Source organism: Zonotrichia leucophrys, chromosome 3 (genome assembly GCF_028769735.1).
Source record: "Zonotrichia leucophrys gambelii isolate GWCS_2022_RI chromosome 3, RI_Zleu_2.0, whole genome shotgun sequence".
In the NCBI taxonomy this organism is placed as follows: domain Eukaryota; kingdom Metazoa; phylum Chordata; class Aves; order Passeriformes; family Passerellidae; genus Zonotrichia; species Zonotrichia leucophrys.
The window spans coordinates 98,321,586-98,344,696 of NC_088172.1; the positions used below are offsets into that span (position 1 = coordinate 98,321,586).

A 23,111-nucleotide genomic window follows, 5' to 3' on the forward strand; every position below is an offset into this window, starting at 1 on the left:
TTTATAATAGTATTACATGATATTGTTTGTTTTTTACTTGTGAGCTACAAGTCTTGAAGAGCTTTAAGATACTGATAAGGCCCTTTTCACATATGAAAATTAGGGGGATAATAGAATCTGTATTCCAAATTGCGGAGTCTAAGTCTACCAGGCTTTGGTTTTAGCTCACCTCTCCAGAGAAACACCAGTGCTTTCTGGAAACAAAACATGTATCTCTTTCAAACAATCTCAAACTATCTCAAATAGCACCCAAGGAATGAGGGAAAGGAATATGGGAGAGTGTCTGACATCTCAGAAACAGTGTCCTGCAACATATTGAAAAAGTAGGGCTGCACTGTTACAGATGGCATCATTGCCATCAGTATTTCTGGAAATAAGCTTAGAGATAAGGCACCACTTTAACATATATGTGCAGTTACAGAGGTATCTGTTTGAGCTATGAGCTTTGCTCCTGTGTGCCACAGTAAGAAATTCAGTCTTAATTAAGAATAAGTCCAGCAGACCAAAGGAGTGCAGGCAGTTTCACCAGGAAACAATTTGATCTCTCATAGAGAAATGTTAAGTCTTTGTGCCATCTTCTACAAAAGGAGTCTTTGTTTTGTTAAGCACTGATAAATTTTAGATTCTTACCTCTTTTAATAAAGTTTTTTTATGATGGAATACACTCATCCAGCTGAGCAGGCTTTGGAACTGGAAGTTCTGTGCTCCCACTTGCTTAGGTTTTGGATGGATGTGCCTTGCCCAGTTGTGGCACTATGTTGTAGCTGTTTCAAAAATTCAAATGGCCACACACTTAGGGGAGCAGGGAGACAAACTACATTTCAGCAAGGATTTTCATAAAGTAGAGTGGATTTCCAGTCGTAACTGTGTGGAGACCACAACCAGTGGGAGTGGAGAAGGTATGATTTGGGGAACTGTCTTTTTTTTCTCAAGTGTAGAACAGGAAGGAATTAAAAGGAAACACCATATGCCCTAGGATTGAAAGATTCTGTGGCTTGTTCTTTGAGGAGTGGAAGAACATTTTCACTTCCCTGATTATTTCTGTAGTTTTGCCTAGTGCTGTGGTGAGAGTAAATCTTGTTCTCATATGAGAAGGGTGGCATTTACTCACTCCATACTGTCACGTGGATCAAGAGACACACTTTTTGATTCAGCTCTGTTCTGTTTTCTGTGAATTCCCACTTGTGGCTCTGCTAGTGAGGTCCACCATGGCTTCATGGGTGTCCCTGCCTCCTGTGCCTGGAGAGGGAGGCCAGAGCTGTACAAGAAGGGAATGCTGCACAGTGAGGGGAAATGTGTGTACAGCCTTGTGAAGCAGAGGTTGCTTTGCTAGTGCATGACCTTAACTGAGATTAAACCTTTCTCACTGCAGTTGACCCAGAGCAGGAAAAATCCCACTCAATCTTGCTCAGATCTTTGAAGCATAATGCTTTCCTCTGGATTTTCTCTTCCTTTTTTCTGCACTTTACCCATAACTTTTTGGCAGAAGGTTTTCTGTCCCCTCACCCTTTCCTAATGTGGTTGACAGGTGAGCATTCTTTTGAGGTTTTGCCATCTGGAAGGAGTTTTCCTCTGCTTGGTTGGCTTTTATCACATTTTGCCTCCAGATGAGCATGCAAGGTCAGCATCACCAGCATGCCTGGCCCTCAGTATCAACCCAGCAGCCCAACCTGACCTTGTCTGTAGCCACTCTGAAAGATCTGCCAGGGGGAAAGCTCTTCCCTCTAATCTCTGGGGCTGCATCTGAATCAGGCAGCAGGGTCATCCCAACACGTTGGTGCAGAAGTGCAGCTCTTTTGAACGTTCCGTTTTTTCACAAAAAATCTCCTTTTTGGCGTCTTGCATGATCTCTGAGGAGCCTTTCCCGGAGCACTCCTGCGTGCTGTGCTTGTGCTCCTAGCTGCAATTAAACCAGTGCTCTGAATTATGGACTGTGACTTGCAGCTGCAGACAGTCTATGGGCAACTGCAGAAACACTTTAGTTTTGTTTTAGAGATCCAAGAGAAACATGAAGAGTATTGGAATGGTGGGGTTTTCTTACTTACCTGGGCACATGCTTCAATGCTTATAACTTGATTAACACTGTACCTTGCTGAAACAGTTGCCAGTGATTTTCCTCCCATATTCAGACTTGTGACTTCTCTCCTGAGCTCTAAAATCTGTTGCTTTCTACAGCCAGCAAATTTCAACCAAAAGATGACCTTCATTACTGCTTCACTGTTGCAGGGTCTTAAAACTGAAATTTTAGTGTATATAAGCCCTTTGACTCATTATTCCCCTTTGTTGATGTGGATGTGACTTTACTGCTTGTTTGCTCTAGTCACTGCGCCAGTGATCATACCTACCACAGAGGCCAAAACCTCTGCTATTCTATTTACTCATCCTAAAACCTCTCAATACTTGCATTACTTTACAACCCTTGAAAGACAGCATATCTACACATTCAGCATTTTCTCTGTGGAGGAAATATGCAGTCACTTACAGGCTATACCATTCTTACCTGGACAGAAAAATTGGTTAAACTCTGTTCTGGATTTTGAGCAGAAAAAGTCAGTAGTCTCTTCATTGCCCCCTGGTTACAGCTAAAAATGGTGTACAGTCAGGAGGTCAGGATGGCAAATTCACTGTATCAGGGCTTGGAAAACATTGAGATTCCCAATTTGTGGCCCAATGCTATCACAGTTACAGCTACACAGTGTTTCATCAGGTAAAGCACAGCTGCTGGACATGTTTTCACTGTCTGACAGCCTGAAATGTAGCACGAAGGTGTCAAATGAGAACAAATGGAGATACCTCAGGTGCTTCAAAATAAGATGTCAATATGCTGAAAAATCAATGCCTGACTCCAGGAACTCAAGTCAAGGAAATTAACTTGCCTGATTGCTCCAGCTATCCTAGCTAGGAGGAAGATGAGTGGGAAGCTGACAGACTGAGCAGGGAGCACAGCTGGGTCTGAGCATCATCCCCTTTGTGGGGTGCTGGTACCTTGGTATGGTGCCTCCACCAGCCCAGCTGGTCTGGAGAGGTCAGAAAGCTGAGGAGGACTTGCTGTTATGAGTGTGCCGCAGCTTCACTCCTTTTTGTTTTGCTCTTTTCTGAGCATTGAAAGGTCTCTACAGGTGACACATTCTCATTGGTGCTGTCCCATCAATGAGAGGGACTTCCCACCTGGTTGTCTTGCAGGAATCTCTAAGACACAAGGATCAGGGGTGGAACCCTTCCAGCATTAATTCAGATTTATTTCCAGCATGCTCTGATCAAGAGGGTGTGAGGCCAGAGTAAGCACTGGCATGGTCCCTCTCCCTCACTGGGGTTCAGATCCTCATTGCTCCAAGTTTTACATGGCTGCTGCCAAAACACCTCAGTTCAGCCCTTGGCCCTTCTTCTTGTGATCTCACCTCAGATCCATGGTGTTCTGCTGTGGTCCTTACCCACACACCCAATTCTTCCTTTAGATATCAGGAACTCCTGTCTGGTGCTCACATTGATCTAAACAGCTGGATCACCAAAGAGACCAGAGCTGTGTTCTCATTTTTGGGACTTGCTCCTTGGGACAGCAGATATTTTACAATTACTCTCACATGAGCATAGCTAACAGCTTCCACACTCATCTTGGTCTGGTAAAGCTGGCATCCTCTGTGGGTTTTATTTACCTCTCTCTCTTCCAAGGCAGTGACTGTCTAGTGTGTGGTAGGTACAGCTGTGGTGGTCTAAAAAGACCCTTGTCAATGTTTTTAATGCCTGTATCATCATAAATCTGCTTGCACATAGAAACCTGAGTCTTGAATTGCAGATGACTGAGGTTACTGGGAGGTTACTGACATGTCTCAGAAACCACACAGTTACTGAGTTACAGGTACTGCAGGCTCCTGCAGCTGGAGCACAGCTGGTTTTCAGGTAAAGGTCCAAACATTTGGATGCTTTTGTAGCTTGGATTTGAATCTTCTGGCAGTGCAATATGGGCAAGTTTGCTTTAAAAAGAAAAGAAAGTTAAAGAAAAAAGTCTTGAAACAGTATTCCTAGTATTGCCTGCTTCCATCATTGCATAAAATAGATTTCCTGGATGCAGTTCTGCTTGCAGATCCAGCTGGCTCTTGAAGTGTGTGAGCATGAAAAAGCAGATCATAAGAAATATATCTTGTACCTATCTAAAGGAACCCAAGTTATCTTAGAAATGGATGCATATAGAGATCATAGAATCTGCTCATGAAACTATTCCCTCTGGCATGAAGCACAGCCAATGTTTAACAGTACTAAGTCAAAGGTGTGATGTTTAAGACACAGGAAATCTTTCCAAAGTGAAAAGAATTTTCAAGGGGAACCTGGGGGAGAGATATTCATGTCAAGATTTGGCTGTAAAATATGGTTAATGCCATTTGTTCTTATCACAGCTGCCATGGGATATTTAACCACCAGAGGCAGCCATGACCTGAGGCTGATATCTGATCCTGGAAGCAGCAGTGCCATGAAATGTGTGAGATTGCCAGATCCATTTCCCTCTTGTAATGACATCTTCCATTCAAGGACAGATATAGCTTGCTCTTGCCCAGCTTGTGAATCCAGCTAGATCTCCAGCACACAGCTGAAAAAACTGGAGAAGGATCTGCACGTAGGAGGGAAGGAAATCAGCTGCACACATTCACATTCCAAAAGTGAGAATGAGCACAGCAATGCTTTCTGGCAAAGCTTTGCTCACAGCTTGGGGTGTTGAAGCCAGTTTGCTCCTTGCTAACCTGCACCTGTAATCAGCTGGATACATACCCATCTCCTCCAAGAGGAGAAGGCAGGATGGCACTGGCACTGTCACACCTCACAACTGACAAAGGCATTCAGAGCAAAGATAGTTCAGATTTTGCTCCAGTGTGTGTGAAGTTTGCCCTTTGGATGTTGTGATTTTTCTCTAGCTAGTCTTAGAGGTAAGAAAACACAGCTGAGCCTTACCCAGGCCTGAAGAGGCTGGAGCACATCAGCTGCTTGCCATATTGCTGGAACACCTGTGGCATTTGCTTTGAAATCTAAATGCAGCCTGTTCACCTGTACTGCCAAGTACAACAGAAGCTTCCTTCTGGCTGGCAGGTGGTATTAATTTAAAGAGAACACCATCTGTGCAGCCTTGGAGAGCAGCAGTCAGGAGAAACAGGCAGAGAGGTCACCAGGAATAGTCTTGCTCTCATCTGGGGGCCTCGCCACCTGCATCTATTACCCATCATTTCTAATTAGCAGATGTACCTTGGGGAAAGCCACTCATTTGCTTTCCTGAAGATGCTGTTCTTACTGAGAGATGTTGTTTTTGCTGAGCCTTGTGAGTTGATTTTGTGAGCTTTCACAGGCATTTGGGGTGGTGTGGTCTTGGTGGCTCAATAATTAAGGAGTCCTGTCCCTCCCTGCTGCAGACTGCCCCTTGTCTTTCCCCTTTCTTCTCAATGCTGCTGCCAGATGGTTGGAGATTTTTCACCCTTTCAAAAGCTTTGTATTTCCCCATCTCATCAAGCACATCTCAGCAATGCTTAATTAACCCAAGGCTTTTCAGGCCCCCTTATTTGCCCCCAGAAGATAAGTTAAGGACTTGAGCATTTTCACTAAAGTGCTTGGAAAGCAAATCCTTAGAGGCAAGTGATAGGTGCAGGAGAATGTTATTCAGTGTTATTTAGTTGTTTGCGCTTTCTTCTCTCTCTTCCTTCTGTCTGTCCTCATATCCATACATCCTTCTGCCCAAGCTCTTCTTGACTTTCAGACATTCAGGGATGCCCCTTGATTTTTGACACCAGCTGATGTCTGGTACTATCCTGAGAGCTCTTACCCTTGGGCCAGTTCAGTTGTTTTTAATCTGTTTTAATCTGTTTGCCCTGAATAAAAAATGGCAAATATAATTAGCTAAATAATTAATATAATTGTTTATAACCTGTTTTAATCTGTTTAGATCCCCTAAATAAAAAATAGCAGATAGAATTAGCTAACCAGTACTAGGAAACCGTTGAGTTAAGGTATTTTGATTTATGGTTTGGGATTCTTTTTTTTTTTTGTCTGCATAATTCCCACAATTGCTTGAAACTAGCTTATAAGCTTTATTTACAAGATCAGAGCAGTTGAAATGAAAGCCTGGTTAATTAACAGAAAAATTTATTTGCATCTTGCTTTGTGTTGACATTGAACATCGTTTGTTTCTGCATTGTCACATACACTCTTTTATTATTAATCTGTAAGCTGTAACTGTAGAGCTGCAAATGAGATTTTAAAAAAAAAAACACACAAAGCACAACTTTTTTCCCTTCTTCCCTCCCTCCCTCCCTATAAAACAGGAGAGCTGGCTGCTTAACCACGTGAAGCACAGATTTTGTGTGGGACTCCAAACACCTCAGAGATAACTGTCACATAATTTTGCCACCCAATTTAATTCAGTGGCTGGTGGTTTGCATTTACAGGTAGATGAGAGCATCCAGCCATCAGGTGTGTGCATCACTGGAATTAAATGCCTACTAGTTTATCTGCTCAGGAGATAAATATTTATACATCATTAAAATGGTTAGCTGTATATAGATGGAAATGTCCATGGATGATGGGGGAAGATGTGTGAGGGGTTTCCTTGCAGTCACAGAGGATGTGACCTCAATTACTGCAGTTTTCTCCCTGACACTTCCCTTCATGTTGTACATGAAGTTGTTGCTGCTGTGTGCTCGCTGCCCAGAGGAGCAAAGTGCCTTATCTAAGGCCAGATTAAAATGCTCTTCACATGCCTTTCTGATTCTTGGCATTTTTTAAGCCACTGAGGGAAATAAAATGCGAAGAGTGTGTGTAAATGAAATGCACAGTGTAGGTTTGAGTCATGGGGGAGTGTTATCTCTGTAATGGTGCTCCCTCCAATTCCATAACTCAGGCTGTGGCTGAGGAGGAGCACAGCTCCCCAGGGTATCACCATCCCTGTTTGCAGACCACGTGGCAATCCTTGAAGTGCTAATTGGCTTCCTTTTAAGCCAGTTGTTCATTTTTCTTTCTTTATTTGTTTTCCACTAAAAGGAATGTTAGTATTTTTGTGATGGCTGGCGCTTAGTGGAGCTCCTCTGTACAAAGATAACAAATGAGTTATGTGACCTGACATTCTCCCTGGGACTGGGCTTGGAACAAAGCAAGCCAGTGGCATTTCAAAGCCTGTCTTTAAAGTAGCTGGTTATATACTCTGTTTGTAAGAATCACTGGGAAATGCCATTTCTCTGGTATTTTGCACCTTCTCTTAATTGCTTGGGAGGTGGAAAAATATTTGGGAGAAAACTTATGACAAAGGTGTTGGAACTAGATGATCTTTAGGATCCCTTCCCAAACTGTTCCATGATTCTATGAGCCCCGGACCCAAAGGACACAGATGCACAAAGCTAGAAGCTGCTCCATGCTTTCTGTGTACCTGTGCTGAAATGCCATTTCTCTGTGTTTTGCACCTTCTCTTAATTGCCTGGGAGGTGGAAAAATCTTTAGGCAAAAACTCATGGCAGGGATGCTGGAACTAGATGATCTTTAAGATCCCTTCCCACACTGTTCTATGATTCTATGAGCCCAGGACCCAAAGGACAGAAATGCACAAAGCTTGAAGCTGCTCCGTGCTTTCTGTGTCCCTGTGCTGTCCAAGAGCTCCAAGTGGCTGGGTCTGCTGCAGGCTTTTGGAATGAAGAGCTGAGCTCTAAACCTTTGAGAGCAGCTACTGCAGGTACTGCAAATTTCTGGGCAGGCTTTGGAATTGACATCTGGATTTTCCTCTCCCTGCCCTGCTGCTGGGAGTTGCTGAGGAGGCATCACCCAGAGCAGGAGGGGCTCCCCAGCTGCTGGCTGAGCACCCCTGCTGCTCATAACATGGAATAAATCAGAATTTGGAGGGTATGTCCAGAGGAAAGCTGGAGGAAGGGGCAGGAAGCTGGTCCAGCCTTGGCTGGGCTCAGCCAGTGTGGCTGAGGACACCAGAGGGACCCAGCATGCCCAAAGCCTTGGTGATGAGGTTTGTGATGATGCTGTGTTTCTGCAAAATACTTTCTCTTTGATCCAATACTCTATATAACCAGGAATTTTGTTTTGGCAGCTCTTTTCCCCACATTTCACAGATTTGTAGTTTCTGGAGATTTCACAGTTTTGTTGCTATAAACCATCACCCACTGAAACTGATTGGCCCGCTAGCAGCCCTTGGCAAAATTTTTTAAATAAATCCACCTTTTTTGAGGCCTGATATTCAAATCACTGATGGGCTCCCCTTGGGAGGGATGGCCTTTTGTTACAAGCCCTGCTCTGTCAGTGCAAACCTGCTTTACATGGCCACAGCAGCAGTGATCCAAGGGCTGGACTGTGATGGTGAATGCCAGAAAGCATTGCTACACAGCTTACTCTGGGGAAGCCATTCTGGGCACAGAATGGGATCCGTGGCATGGGATCCAGTTCTTATCATTTCCTTCAGCTCTTTGCACCTTTCTTTCATATGTGGGCTGTGAAAAGAGCTGCATTAATTCAGGGTTTGGAAATCAGAGGACAGGCAGAAATAAATGGGTCTGAATTTTAGGCTTGCTATAGTAAATATGCCATGACATGAAGAGTAGATAAACTGAATTTAGAGAACTTAAATTTGGGTTAATTTTCATAATACTTTCTATTGTAGGTTAATGGTTACACTGTTAAGTTTTCACTTAAGAGTATGAATTGCTCTCTGTTAAGGAAATAAAACTTAAGTGAAATTTTTTTCTGATAGGAAATATACGGAAGAATATACCGTATTTTTTACCTATTAGTACTATTAGTTTTTACCTATTAGTACTATTAGTATTAATTGGGACTTTTACTATCATTAATGATTACTGCTGTATAGTCCAGTCTCTAAACTTAAACTGGAAATACCATGCACAGTGCCCTTCACAGTTTTCTTTATCCAAGGAATGCACAGCCTAAATTCCATGATTTTGTGTGCTCATCAGCCTAATTGAGGCATCCCTTTCATGGACTGCCAACACAGTGGCACCACTGTCCTATACATGGATTCTCTGAGACCACCCAGCTTCCTCCAGCTCTGCTGCTTAAAAAATAGCTTGCTTGGCTCTGCCAGAAATGCTTGTGTCATCAATGCCCAGCAAACACATTCTTAAATGCTTCCTGCTGGGAAATCAGAAGCAGTTCTTTCTTGTTCCTCCCTCCATGAAAATGTCTGACAAAATTGAAAAATACTCATGTCCTTTTAAATTGAGGGGGGTTTCACTTCTCTTTTAATTTTTAACAGCAGTCTGGTAGCTTCAGTTTAAAGTTTTGGCAAGAGCCAGTAACATTTCTCTGGAAATCTTGGGCTTCACAGGATACATTTGTATGACTCTCTGAAAACATGACATTTCCCATTATACTATCTGTTCTTTTAAACCAGGAAAAACAAAGCATAATTTGATTCAGGAGGAGGTTTCATTAGAAATATTTTCATGGAGTGCACGTGTGCCTTTGCAGTGGGCTCCCTGTACAGCAGGGCCACCCCCTGCCTGCAGAATGCAGTGGCTCTGTCACAGTGTCAGGGCTTCTGCCAGTCTCCAGCCTGAGCTGGGCACAATATTCCAAATTATGGCAGGTTTTATCAGGCTGAGGATCAGTGCTTGGGTCCCTCATGAGATTTTCAATCAGTTCTCACCATTGTCACAGATATCCAGGGTGACTTGAAATTCCCCTTTAAGGCACAAGGCTTATTTCTTCCCTATCACCCCAAATAATCTCTACACCTATTAAGAGAAATGTCAGAGACTTTTTGAACTTAAAGCAGATCTCATGTATGGACCACTTTTTGGTGCCTACATCAAAATAACTGGGCAGCTAAGTTGGGAAGACCTAGATTTGCTATGAGCTATAAATTTTCTGGGCAAAGACCAATTTTCTGCCTAACAGACCCTCCCCTTTTAGGGTTTGTGTCATTTAAAATAGGTTCTATGTGAAGAGAGCTATGCAAGGTGTTTGTTTCCTGTATTTTCTGAGATACATAAACATCCAGTGCACAGTTGTGAAAGAAATTTGTTTGGTCTCTTTGGATTGTCAGATTGATGTATTTTACTGCACTGAAGTGTAGTAAAAAATGGAAATTGTACAACTATGAGCCATCTAGACTTTTAAGCCCACTCAAGAAATCAAGATATATATCTGAAAAATACTTATATATATTTAAAGAAATGCAATAAAGCTTATTTTTAAGATGGTGAAATTTGCTATTTTCAGTGCCCAACAAAAGCAAGATTCAAGGCCAGTGACTTAATTCTAGGTGACACCTCTCCTAATCCTTTATGGCTTAATCCTTCAGTTTTATCTGTGACTCTGAGGCAATGTCTGTCAGGGCTGAAGTCACTTGCACCAGGAGATTAGCACTTCGGCATTCTTTTTTGAAAGCTTCAGTAGCTCCCATGAAAGTAAGAGCTGCCAAGGTATTTGTGGAGACTGTGGGCAGTGACAATCCTTACACTGTTGTGCAAATTCTTGCAGACCTGGGCCATGTGCACATTTGTACAGAGCATTTTTAAGAGACACCTCTTACCTCTAATTCTCACCCTTGTGCTGTGTGCTGGCAAAAACTCTGTATTACCCTCCCTCCAGCTCTGGGTATTCAAGTAGAAGAGGGGAAATGTTGCTGCTTTTTGACACAAGGCTGGAATCACAATGTCAGGGGGTTTTTTTATTATTATTCCTAAGCCCAAAATACTTGAAAGATGTATAATGGAAAGGCTCTAGGCATCTGCAAGTTCCTAAGCTAAGAAGGTCTTATGAATAAATTGTAAAGCATAGTCTGAATCCAGCAACCTGAAGAATTTAGCTGGAGGAAGTGTTTTTAGAGTTTGAGTGTCATCCTGCTTTAGCAGGACAGAAGTCTGCCACTATCAGCTGCTAATACAATTATTCTCCTCTGGTTTAATTGGTAGAGGTCTTCACTTTGATGCTAAGATTACAAACGCAAGCCCTTCTGTTTTCTGGCACCCCGGAGGAGGGAGCTGGCATTCCAGGAAGGGCTGAGTACTCCAACATGCCAGCCTGGAATTCAGTATTTTCTGTGGCCTGTGGTATTTCTGAGTATCCCACAGCCCTGGCTGGCCTTCAGGACAGCTCTTTGTAAGGAAAGAGCTCATCAGTTACAAAGAGGATTTGAGGAGGTGATACTGAGGATTTGAGGAGGTGTTAGTTTCAAGGAAAATTATAGTTATCTTTCTAGACTCAAGTCTGCTAGTTTTCATGATAGACACCAGTTTTATTAGGAGTTCTACAAATTCTTTTGAGGGAAAAAGAATGGAAAAGCCAGGTTGTTGGTTAGAATGTCACTTAGCTTTCCAAGCACAGATTAAGGAGGTGGTGTTATCCTTAGTAGAGGGAGAATTGACATGGATTGTTGAAGTCCATGTTTAGGATTCAAAATAGGTGCCCTGAATTTCAAAAATGCTGAGCACATCCAAAACACTTTATGAAGTGAGCCCCCTTTGAAGCCAGATGGAGCTGCTGGAAGCTTGAAGCTTTTGAAGAAAGGGATCTAAAGTTGCTTTTAAAGTGCTCCTAACGTTAGTCAGCTATTGTTGAAAATGCTGACCTGTGTGTGCTGGCATCTGGAGCAACCTCTGTGTTAAAGATAGTTTGATGGATAGAGGGGATATGATTTCCAGTGCTAAAGGGAAAAATCCTGCATTTTTTTTTAATATTCTCTGATAAGAAACATACTGAGACCGTTTTGTCCTCCTCTTTTCCCCCCCTCTTTTTTTCTTAAAGACTTTTGTTCAGACCCTGTGTTATATAGTTTTGGCCTCCAGTTTCTATTTGGTATCTTGAGGTATAACACAACTTCAAGAAGTTTTCAATAATATGGAGCAAAGGCAGGATGGTTGAGAAAAAACGTGCCTCAGCTTTCAGAAAGAATTGCTCCAGTTTTTGCCCAATGTCACAGTAATGATCTAGACTGAAGCCAGCCTTGGTCTTACTTGCTGTTTGAATTTACTATCTTTTGAAACAAAGTGTCTGATGTATATGAAACCTTGTGTAAATTTCTGCTCCCTTGTTCTCCTGCTTGTGAAGTTGCCAGAGTGACCAGGAACAGCAGGGCGGGCTTCCTCAAACAGTGGGAATGAGGCTGTGTAAGGGAAAGTGTTGTTTGGAATAAAGTGCTTGGGGAGACAAGCCCTCTGTACATGCCCCCTGCACCTAAAATGAGCAGAAAATCCCATCAGTCACAGGACCTGGGTGTCACAGACAACTTTTATGAAAAATCCTTTCCTTAGGATTTTTCCTCCTGAGAAGCTGAGAGGCCTCAGTAACAAAATGTAAACATTGATTATCTGCTGCTGGGTAATGCAACAGGTGCATCTGTGATTGGTCTCATGTTGGATGTTTGTAATTAATGGCCAATCACAGCCCAGCTGGCTCAGACTCTGCCCAATACAGAAGCTTTTGTTATCGTTCCTTTCTATTCTTAGCCAGCCTTCTGATGAAATCCTTTCTTCTGTTCTTTTAGTATAGTTTTAATATAATACATATCATAAAATAATAAATCAAGCCTTCTGAAACATGGAGTCAAATCCTCATCTCTTCCCTCAACCTGAGAGCCCTGTGAATGCCGTCACAGGTCGGCACAATGGGATTTTCCTAACAGGATGTTTAATAAAAGGCTGGAAGGGGATAGGGATGAGCAGATCTTAGACACTTTCAAAATGTATTTTTTTAAAGATTGCCATTCAGCTTGAGCTGGGAATAGCAGTGTCTGGGAGCAGCGTGATGCCTTTAGGTACATTTGTGTGCACAAACACAGAGAGCTGAGCTGACACACACTGCACTGGAGGGAAAGGAGATCCATCTCTCTTTGTTACTCTGGAAAACAAAGCCCAAATGCCAAAAAGGAGGGTACACACTCCAGTTAACAATGAAGGGGCAACACAAATCCAGAATGATGCTCACTCACTGCCTCAAAAAGCTGGTACCATAACCAGCACACCCTCCTTTGAAATCTGCATCCTGGAGTTTTCTTTCATCTCTGTGGAGCACAATTGCTGGGGACAGGGGGGTGGTTGATTGAGGTGTGGCATTCCTGATATAACAGATGGAGTTGTTTGTTATTTACTGAGCCAGGCTGAACAGCAAGAGCCATGGTGGTGGCAGTGCCATTCCTGCACATTCAGAACTGTCAGGCTTCACCTGCACATTGCAGAAGGACAGCAAGGGAGAAAACTGCCCTCCAGCTCAAACATAAATGAAGTACAGATGGAAAAGAATTGCTGGTTTTTTTCTTAGCTCCCCAAGAGCAGCAGGTTGGGTGCTTACACCTGTAAAGCCATGCAAGAAGACAGCACAAATATTTGATGTGGCAGAATCCGGTCTGATTAAAAGGGTCAATCATCCCAGATGGATATCAAACAGGAGTCAAACTGAATCCTTGTGTCACAGACAACTTCTGTTTCCAAATGAGGCAGCATTTATTATGTTACTAAAATACAGCAGTAAACAAAGTATGTGAAGGCTTGACAGTCACATTAGCAAAGTGGTACAATAAAATGACTGGAAAAAAGAAAAAAAACAACTCTGGCTATTCACAGAGCAAAGAAATGGGAACTGGTTTTGACAGATAAGATAATGCAGCTGTTGGTCAGAAGAGCTTTGTCTGTTTTTGAGGGTTTTTTTGTTTGGTTGGTTTGGTTTAGTTTTGTTACTGCAGATGAAAAATGGTGTGTTCCAATTTTAAACAGAGAAATTTGGATTTGTTCTTTTTTAACATGCCTGACTTTCTCAGAGTCTCATGATTAGGGGAAGCATATTTACAGCTAAACTCAAAACAACAGTGGGTATTGATTGGAGAAATCTGGATTGTTCAGTGTAGCTCTAATATGGTTTTCCTATTGCATAATGACAGAGGTGATTTTTTCAAAGTATATAGCACAAGTAGAAGCAACTCCTTTATGAATAATTTACAACTAATGAATTTCTTCAAGTTGCACATTGTCTGTGGGCAGGATAGTATATTATTTGAATTTCTGCAGCAACACCCAAAATTGCAGAGCAGATGGGAATAATGCCATTGCCATTTTGCCTGTAAAAATAGTAGTTTTCAGGATTGTTGTAGTATTGACAACCCTCTTCTCCCTCAAATATTCAGAATTATCTTAGGGCCAGGATTTCCCACTTATTACAAGACTTCTATACCTGGGGAATTTTTAAAGATTTAAGTTACCATGGAGTATGTGATTACACTGAGAGAACTAATTTGCACATGGAACTGCTTCTTCTGTTTCTCTTAAAGGGGTCTCTGGCATTATTAAACTAGAATTAAATAATTCTATTAAACTAGAAACCAACAGCAGGAACCCAGGTTGCTGGTTCAGAGCCCACCTGACGTCCCTGACCCACACCCAGTGCCAAGGCTTGAGGGCTCTGCCAGGAGAACCCCCTTGACACTCATCAAAGAGAAATAAGCATCCTTAAGGTAGGCAGCCTAGAGCAGAAACTGAGTTCTTGGGTTGTCACAGCTTCTAAGCCTGCATTGTTGCCTGCTTTTGTTGAAATAGGTGTAAACCTTGTGCAAAGGGAGAAGGAGGATGATGAGCAAGACAAGGGTTACGCTTTTTACTTGTTAGAATTTATTGGGGATTTGTAAAACAGATGCCTAGCATCTATATTTGGGCAATTTTAAAATCAATGCTGAGGTACCAAGAGCTACCACAAGAGCTTCATGTTAGTCTTGTAAACAATACGTGAATTTAGAGGAGGAAAAAATCATCTTTAGAGAAAAGGGATGTAAGAGAGAAGAGAACTGTAGAGAAAAGAGAACTGTAAGCACATGAAACAAGTGACTATTAAAGGGGAAAAAAAGAAGGGTTTAAATAAGTGTACAGATATTTCTGTCTTCTTGGTGTAGACTTGTGCCTCAGAGAAGGCTGGGAGCCCTGCTTTCCATGCCAGCAGCCCATTGTTTCTGAGTGCTGGGCTGGTGTGTAAGCACCTGCCAAAGGGTTCAGGTAATGAGCTCTGGCAGGAGCACAATTGGAAATGGGAATTGATATTGAAAGCAGTATCTGCCAGGCTCCCTCCCCTTCAGGAGCCCTCAGCCCCTGCATGGAGACCTGAAACCCTTTGCTTGTTTGTGCTGCAACCTGAAAGAATTGAATCTTTGAGGGAGAGGCCTCATGAATAAATTGGTTGTCAAGGCAGTTTCTGGTATTGATCAAATTCTGCTGTTTATGTGAATTGGGCTGATCTCAGAGTGAACTTGAATTGACTGCACAGCAGGGGAGCTATTTTGGATAATACCCTTTCCACATGCATGGCAATATACTGAATGTTCCTGTGTCCATCCCATAGTAATAATGAAGGAAGAAATTAAATTTATATTAACTGAATTTGTAAGCCTTCCCAAAAAAATGACATGGTAAACTGTGAAAACCTCCTCCCAAGATTTGCAGTGGTGCTCAGCTTAGTAAAAGTTTCAAATATCTTCTGCCTAGTTTGCCCCTGTACCCTGTTTCCCACTATAATTTTCCTGCTGACAATATCCAATAATAAAAACCACTGATACTGCAACAACCTCCTCCTAGAAAGGATGGGGAGTCAGAGTTTCAGACATGGAAAGCACGTGAAAAAGCAGAACAAAAGCAACTCTTCTGGCAGTGTTTATGATCCTAAAGATCTGAGGAAAAAATTTCTAATCTCTTGATGCTGTTGTTACTCTTCCTAGGCTCATTTTAGGTTTACCATCCCCCATCCCATGCCTGATGTTCTCACTACAAATGGAAGACAACTGAAACCAAGCACATGTGCAGAAATTTACACAGCCACATGTGTGTCCATAAAATTCTCTTTCCTTAGCCTCCATCATCCCCTTGCACTATGCCAATAAACCTTTCATGAGATATTTCTGAAATGGAAAGCCAAAAACCTTTCAGCAGCATGGTGAAGCCAGGCATGCTGGCTAGTTCAAGTTCTTGTGGTAAGGGCTGGGAGCTTCACGTGGGCATCTTCAGGCAGTGAAAAGAGGGGAAACTGGGAGGCCAGACATAACCTGTCATATCATATCTCCTTTATTTGGTTTATCCATGGTGGTTGAGAGGAGTCAGAGTCAGACTCAGAGGCAGCAGCTGCCAGTGTTTAGTTCAGCAGCCATCCCAAATACCTCCATCAGACATCAGGGTGTCCTGTTGGGCAGAGCTGCATCCACTGCAGGCTGCACTCACATAGAGGCAGTCAAGAGGGCAAAGGGGAATGTTTTTAACATGAAAGAGTAGGTTTAAGACTGGGTATTAGGAGGAAATTCTTTACTCAGAGGCCTTAGCACATATTGCCATGTGAAGCTGTCACTGCCCCATCCCTTGAAGTGTTCAAGGCCAGGTTGGATGTGGCTTGGTCTAGTGGAAGGTGTCCCTGCCCATGGTGGAGGGATTGGAACTAAATGGTTTTTAAACTTCCTGCCAGCCCACCTGATTATTCTCAGATTTTTCAAAATTTTATTTCTCACAGACCTGCTTCCCTCAGATAATCAAACAGTATCACAATCAAAATGTCTGTGTATCTTCCTTCATTAATCAGTGTTTTCATGGTCCCTCAGATTTCATATTGATTTTGCCAGGAGAAGTCAGGCAGGGATTTTGAAACACCTGTTCAGTCTTGTACTTGACAAATCCCTGCCATATTCATATTATTCCTGTAGGGTCACCTGGGTTTATCTTTTGCATGAGCCAAAAAGACAGGTGGGTGAGCCCTGGGAAATCTTGGGTATGTTGGTACATAAAAAACCACAGGAGATAACCACACTCACTCTCATGAATTTCTGGAGAAGCCTCTGGAGCTGGATGCACCCACAGAGGGGCCATTTCAGGCAGATCTGCAGCATCCTCAGTCACAGATTTTTTCAGGCATTTGGTTTGCATCTATGGGGAGATGTTTTTAAACCAGTGAAAAAGAGGTGAAGCTGCTGATATGATGATCTGCTGAAAGGTTTCTGCATGAGAAGTAAGGTCTGTTAAAATGAAAAGTAACATTTCCATCACTGTAAAGTCATCCATGCCCCAAGGTAGGACTGGAGGGCAGGCACTGGAATAGGCTGCCAGCAGTGGAATCCCCAACCCTGGAAATGTTCAGAAGGTGATGTGGTACTTGAGGACATGGTTTTGTGGTGTACTCAGCAGTCTTGGGTTAACAGTGGGACTCTGCCTTAGGGGTCTGTTCCTACCTTAATGATTCTGTGATTCTACAGGTAGTGTGCCAGAAGTTGCCAGTGAAAATAGCATTGGCCATCACAGCAAACAGAGAGAAAACTAAATTCCCCATTATGCCATTGGTTTGCAGATAAAATTAGCACAAAAAGTGACTGAAATTTTCAGTAGTAGATACATTTTTATGGTCAAAATAAATGTAGTGCACTCCAGTGGACTTAAAAACACCACTGTGGAATTCCACAGGAGAAAGAAGGAGGTTCTTGAGGGCCAGTGAAGGTTTCATCTGTGTTGTTGAAGGGGTAAATTGTTTCAGTTTATGAATGAAATGTTTCTGAAATACGCGAGTCCTTACCACACTCTGCAGTCTCATTTTAACCACCAAAATGCCTGGATCCCTTAGTGACCAATCCCCTGATACCCCAGAGTTCAGTCACAGCGTGAGAGCAACAGGCTTTACAGCAGCCACAGGAGCAGAGAAGTAGCATAATGGAATGTAAACAAAAATTGGCTTCTTTGCCAATGGCAGAATAGTAGAACTCTGTCTAAAACAGCAAATTCTTTTTTCTTTTCCTTTTCAAATATTTGTTAGGAGTTTGAATCTGAGCTTCCAGACAAGCCTGAGGCAGAAGAGATAAAAATATTGAGTTACAGTGATAAAATGCATTTTCTTACATTCATATTCTAGTTTGTGTCTGGCTACCCAGTGTTTTTGAACACTTCACTGTATTTATTTTCTTTCTGCTGCCTATAGAAACTTTATAACTGTGATTAAGTCCCCATCATATACCTCATTTTATGAGCAGAAGGGATTCTTTAAAAGTGATGGAAAACAATGGTGGGGAGGCAGAAGCACACACCACAATGTGATTTTAACAATCCCAGTTAAGGAAGGGTTTGAATTGCTAAAAATATTCAGGCAATTATTTTCAAACCATGTTCTCCCCATATCCTCTGTCCTCTTCTCTAGTGGGTGCCACTGTACAACAGTGGAGTCTGCAAAGGTAAGAGCTTGCCAGAAGGAAAAAAAGAAAAAAGCCAGGCATGAAGAGTCTGAGAATTAGATATTAATTGGGTACTGTGAGTATTGATTTTTCTCCTTCTTTGGCTTATATAATAGGGATACAAGAGCAAGAGGAAACTTCCATGGAGCCTGTGAAAATTGACCTTGCAAGTCAAGCAGCAGATGTTTCAAATAAGGATGGTATGTTGTGCTGTTATTTTCAATTCATTTTTAGGGTAATGGCTGTAATCTGACAGAGAGAGTGTTTAGATTGGATATTAGTAAGGAATTGTTCACTGTGAGGGTAGGGAGGCCCTGGCACAGGTTGTCCAGAGAGCTGTGGGTGCCCCATTCCTGGAAGTGTTCAAGGCTGGGTTCATGAGGGCTTGGAACAACCTGGTCTGGTGGAAGGTGTCCTTGCCCAAGGCAGGGGAGTACAACTGCATCGTCCTTAAAGTCTTTTCCAAGCAAAACCAATCCTTGACTCTGCATATTGTCCTGAAGTTGATACCTAGCGTTGCCTTTCTGGAGTTTGTTTATATGTTTCCTCCTAAAAAAAATCGAGTTATATTTACAGTCTCTTCAGCTAAGTATTTTGAGAGTTTACACCATCTCTACAGTCTTGTGAGTCCAGTGGAAGTAACTTCCAGCCCTGTAGCCCTGCATTTTAATTTGATTGGGTTAATGTGTTCAGTTGGGATGTTCTACACTGCCTGCCTTTTAACTAAGTAATATTTTAGACCCACTGTAATGTTGGTCTTGATACAGAATTGGCCAAGAGGTTGGGGGTCTGATTGCAGTCAGAGAATTACTTCTGAATATTTTTTTGTGCTGTTGGGGGTCTAACTGCAGTCAGAGGTCTATTTCTGAATATTTTTGTGCTGGTGCCCAGCTCCATCAAGGGGAAGTGTTTGGCAGTATCAGCACTTTGAACTGTATGTTAATCCCATTCTTGGTCAGCTCTGATTCCCTTTCCTCCTCCTTCAGTATCCACACAGTTGTCTCACTAGGACTTTCACTGTTAACAAAACAACCACAATTTAGTTGAGCCAGCAGCAGTTCCAGTCAGGTTTGTGGACATAATCAACCCACAATTCCTGACTTGGAAATTATATTCCTCCAGCACTGATCTTGGTGAGCCAGTGACCCATCTGTGAGGCAAATCCCAGCAAGGGCTGAGTATAAGGATGCTGCTCAAATCTGCAGTGTGGAATGTCTTTGTAAACAAAAAAAATATCTGACCTTCTTGATTCATCCTGTGTGTAAAGAAAGGATGGTGGCAATCAGCACATTGTGCTTAGGCTTTGTGAGGCCTTTTTCACTCGTCTTGGTCAGCTCTCAGAGCTACATACAGAGATTTGCTGGGTTTCACACAGAGGGGCTTTTTTACTGCCCAGACAGCAGTGGGTTTGGGATTGGGTGTACAATCCTCGTTTGATACCCATAGACTCCTCTCGGTAGGGAAGGCTGTTTTTTAACTCTTTCTTTCACCTCCTCAACATTGACATAATATAAATTGAAGGGAACTTTTATACATCTCAAAGACAAAGAAATTATATTGATTTTGCTATTAGTTACACAAAAAATTTGATGCTAATTTCCTTTCTCTGATGTCAGATTGTGCTGCAGCATTTGAATTTGTGACTGATTAGATACTGGCCTGTAAAGCAGTTTGCAAGCACAATAAAAGCAAGTGTGCATAATGAACTTTTCTTTATTAAAACTGCTAGATATTATGCTATTACAAGTAGAAGTGCAGAATAAAGCCAAAGCAGCCTTCTTGACTCCTTCTTTGAACAAACCCAAAAGTCAGAGCACATTAAAACATTTGAATTGTGAATCCATGGGATACTTTGGTTATTAAAGGAATATCTTAAGGGATTTCTGGCTGGAAAGGAAAGTGATTGCATAGCTGTTTCTACATGTGCCCATAGGACAGGACAGCAGGACCAGCCAGCAGTTTCTGAAATGAGGAGCTTGATAGATTTCTCTGTTTCAAATCTTGCTCACCTTGTAACATCTTCTGCATATGACTCATCTTCTACCTTTCTTTTCTTTGAACTTGCTAAGTTACATGAAAGAACAGGAAAAGGGTGTTTGTTTAGGTTGCCAAAAAGTACTTCACTTGTCAGGGAAATTTTTGTTTCTAGTCAGCTTAAATTGCTATTAAGATTATATTACAGGGTGCTTTTCCTTGGACATGTACTGCATGTTTAAAAAAATAGAGGAAGGATCAAATTCATTCCCTTTAACAGTAATTTTTATGTAAATTGGCTATTTTTTTCCCTCTGGTCCCCTTCTTTCTGCCCCAGGAGATCTCATTGCTTCACAGCTGAGAGCACAAACATGTATCACTGCATCCCCCTTGGCAGCCCAGCCCTTGTGCTTTAATTTCATGTTCAACAGCACAGTGGAAAGTGCATTAAAGATGCAGAGATTTTAGACAGCTTAGGTGGATCTCAATATTGGTTCATCCAGTGGGCAGGTCCATGAGAGTGATATATTTGAGAAATTACTATTATTTGAGGCCTGGGATTGATTCTCCATCAGGCAAACTGTCAGAAGGTGCATGTGTAGCCTGGATTAGGGCTGTGTGTACAGGCACACATTTTTCCTGCCCATTTCCATCTGCCATCACAGCAAAGACCCTTGCATATTAAATTTCTTGTACCCAGGACAGATTTTCTGATTTTTTTGTAATGATGACAAACCTTTGGTGATTGAGTCCTTAGATGGTATTTCCCTGACAGCAGCCTTCTTTTTCCTTCTTTTCTTTTCTTTTCTTTTCTTTTCTTTTCTTTTCTTTTCTTTTCTTTTCTTTTCTTTTCTTTTCTTTTCTTTTCTTTTCTTTTCTTTTCTTTTCTTTTCTTTTCTTTTCTTTTCTTTTCTTTTCTTTTCTTTTCTTTTCTTTTCTTTTCTTTTCTTTTCTTTTCTTTTCCCCTTCCCTTCCCTTCCCTTCCCTTCCCTTCCCTTCCCTTCCCTTCCCTTCCCTTCCCTTCCCTTCCCTTCCCTTCCCTTCCCTTCCCTTCCCTTCCCTTCCCTTCCCTTCCCTTCCCTTCTTTCTTTTTCCACCAAAGCTCTAGAGATTACTAAGGCAATTTTTCGTTTCCAGCTTGTATTAGTCAGATCAAACTTTTCACAATAGGATAGCTCTATCATCTTTTTTGTTTCAAGCCTGTGGATGGAAAGCTGCATCCTGATTTAAACCAACATTGGTATTTTGGTGTCATCTGCTGTCCAGGTCTGTATAATATTCTAGGCTAAAGAAATTCACTCTCTCTCACAGATGACTTTAACTTGGCTCTCCAGTCTCTGTTTGTCTGTCTTCTCCGTCATCCTGTTATGGATGGGAATTATTTGCTGGGTTATTTTGTCTCCTCTTGCAAGGAACTTTCTTGCTTTTGAGGGAGAAATCCCTGCCTGGTCATCGTTTGAGTGTTGATAATTTTGGCCCCCAATGGGTCGAAATTTAAAAGAAACCAGACAGAGAATGTCCACATCCATTGCACAGAGATGTCCATTTCTGGCACAAAAACCACCTGTGAAGGTGCAGAAGGAGGTGCAGGTAGAACTGAATTTAGGAGAAATGCATCTCCAGGTGCCTCTCAGAGATGTTGGCTGATGTGGCACATTATGGGCAGGTGCAACCAGGCTGCTGAAGTGAGTTAGCAGTTTAAAACTCTAAAAACCTTGCATATCAGGAACGAGCCCTCTTTGGACTTATGATGTGATTGGAAGTAGAACAGCCAGGGCTAATGATGCCTTTCTGACACCACCTTGTGCTGGGAGGAACCCAGGGCTGTGAGTCACATCCCCACCATCCCTGGTGGCAGCTCTGCCACGTGTTCTTGTGCTTCACTGCTGGGCTGTTTTCCAGCTCAGCAGAGAGAATTGTGTGGCTGCTCTCATAGCTGGGGCTCACTCAGTGCTCTGCAGAAGCCCATCCTTCAGTCAGACCTCCCTGTCTTTGAACACACCCAAAAGTCATAGCACATTAAAACATTTACATTGTGAATCCATGGGATACTTTGGGCTACTTAGTGAAAACAAATCCAAATTTACTAAAGGAATATCTTAAAGGATTTCTCTAGGAGAGCTCATGCAAAGAGCTGAGCTCCATCACAAACACATTGGAAAAGGTCCATCTGGGATGCTGACAGAGCCTCTCTACAGGTTTCAATTCCAGATTTATTTTGCAGGGGATTTCTGTAGAATGTGAGTGAAGGCTGATGGTATTTCCAACAAATACTGCCAGTGAAGCTGTCCAGCATGATGGGGCTGGGAGGGGATGCTGTTGTCAGTGTGCAGCAGCCTTCCTTCAGGGATTTTTTTATTAAGCCCCCTGTCTTTTCTGTGCAAATATTGTTAAAGAACACAAGCTTGCTAAATGTGATGTGCATCAGAGCTCTGTAATCAGGAGAGGATACTTTTGGTATTATTCATCACATACATCCCGGAAGCCATTACAGTATCTTCTCTGCATATGGGTGATGAATAATTTACAAATAATTCATCAAAACTCCAGCAGGTACATTGACATGATATTGATTCAGAAAAGACATCATACTGCCTGGCTGGAAGAAGCATCATTATTGATTTTGGGGTTTTTTTCCTTCCTTTCTCCCATCTTAATTTCAAAATCTTCTCCTCATGTTTGAGGTTTTTCTCTGTCATCCATGTCAAGTACTTCATAATCTACAGGTGATAACACAACACAAAGCCTGAGTAAAGAAACAAAAAACAGTTTTATTATAAATGGCTTCAAATTCAGTGCAGAACAAATGCTAGATATTGGTCTTAAAACTGCAGGTATTTATGGTTAGCCTCATTATGACCAATCACACCTGCCATAGTTTGGATGATAGTTTTGACAAATGTCATAGTGAAATTGGTTTAAGCTTTCTATTTAATTTCTTTTGAATTTTTTTTAGTTTTTTTTCTTTTTGTAATTT

The 23,111-nt window shown here is 42.0% G+C and overlaps 1 protein-coding gene across 6 annotated transcripts in view; it reads left to right on the plus strand.

Annotated features, from left to right (window-relative positions):
* Positions 1–23,111, plus strand: part of MACROD2 (mono-ADP ribosylhydrolase 2) — an 856,447-nt gene that overhangs the window by 827,603 nt on the left and 5,733 nt on the right. For 4 of the 6 annotated variants that reach the window (XM_064709456.1, XM_064709453.1, XM_064709455.1 and 1 more), the window contains one exon: positions 18,277–18,360. The exons of the other annotated variants lie outside the window; for them this stretch is intronic. In XM_064709456.1, coding sequence (XP_064565526.1) covers positions 18,277–18,360 — 84 coding nt within the window. The remainder of the gene's footprint in view (positions 1–18,276; positions 18,361–23,111) is intronic. 6 annotated transcript variants of the gene reach the window in all.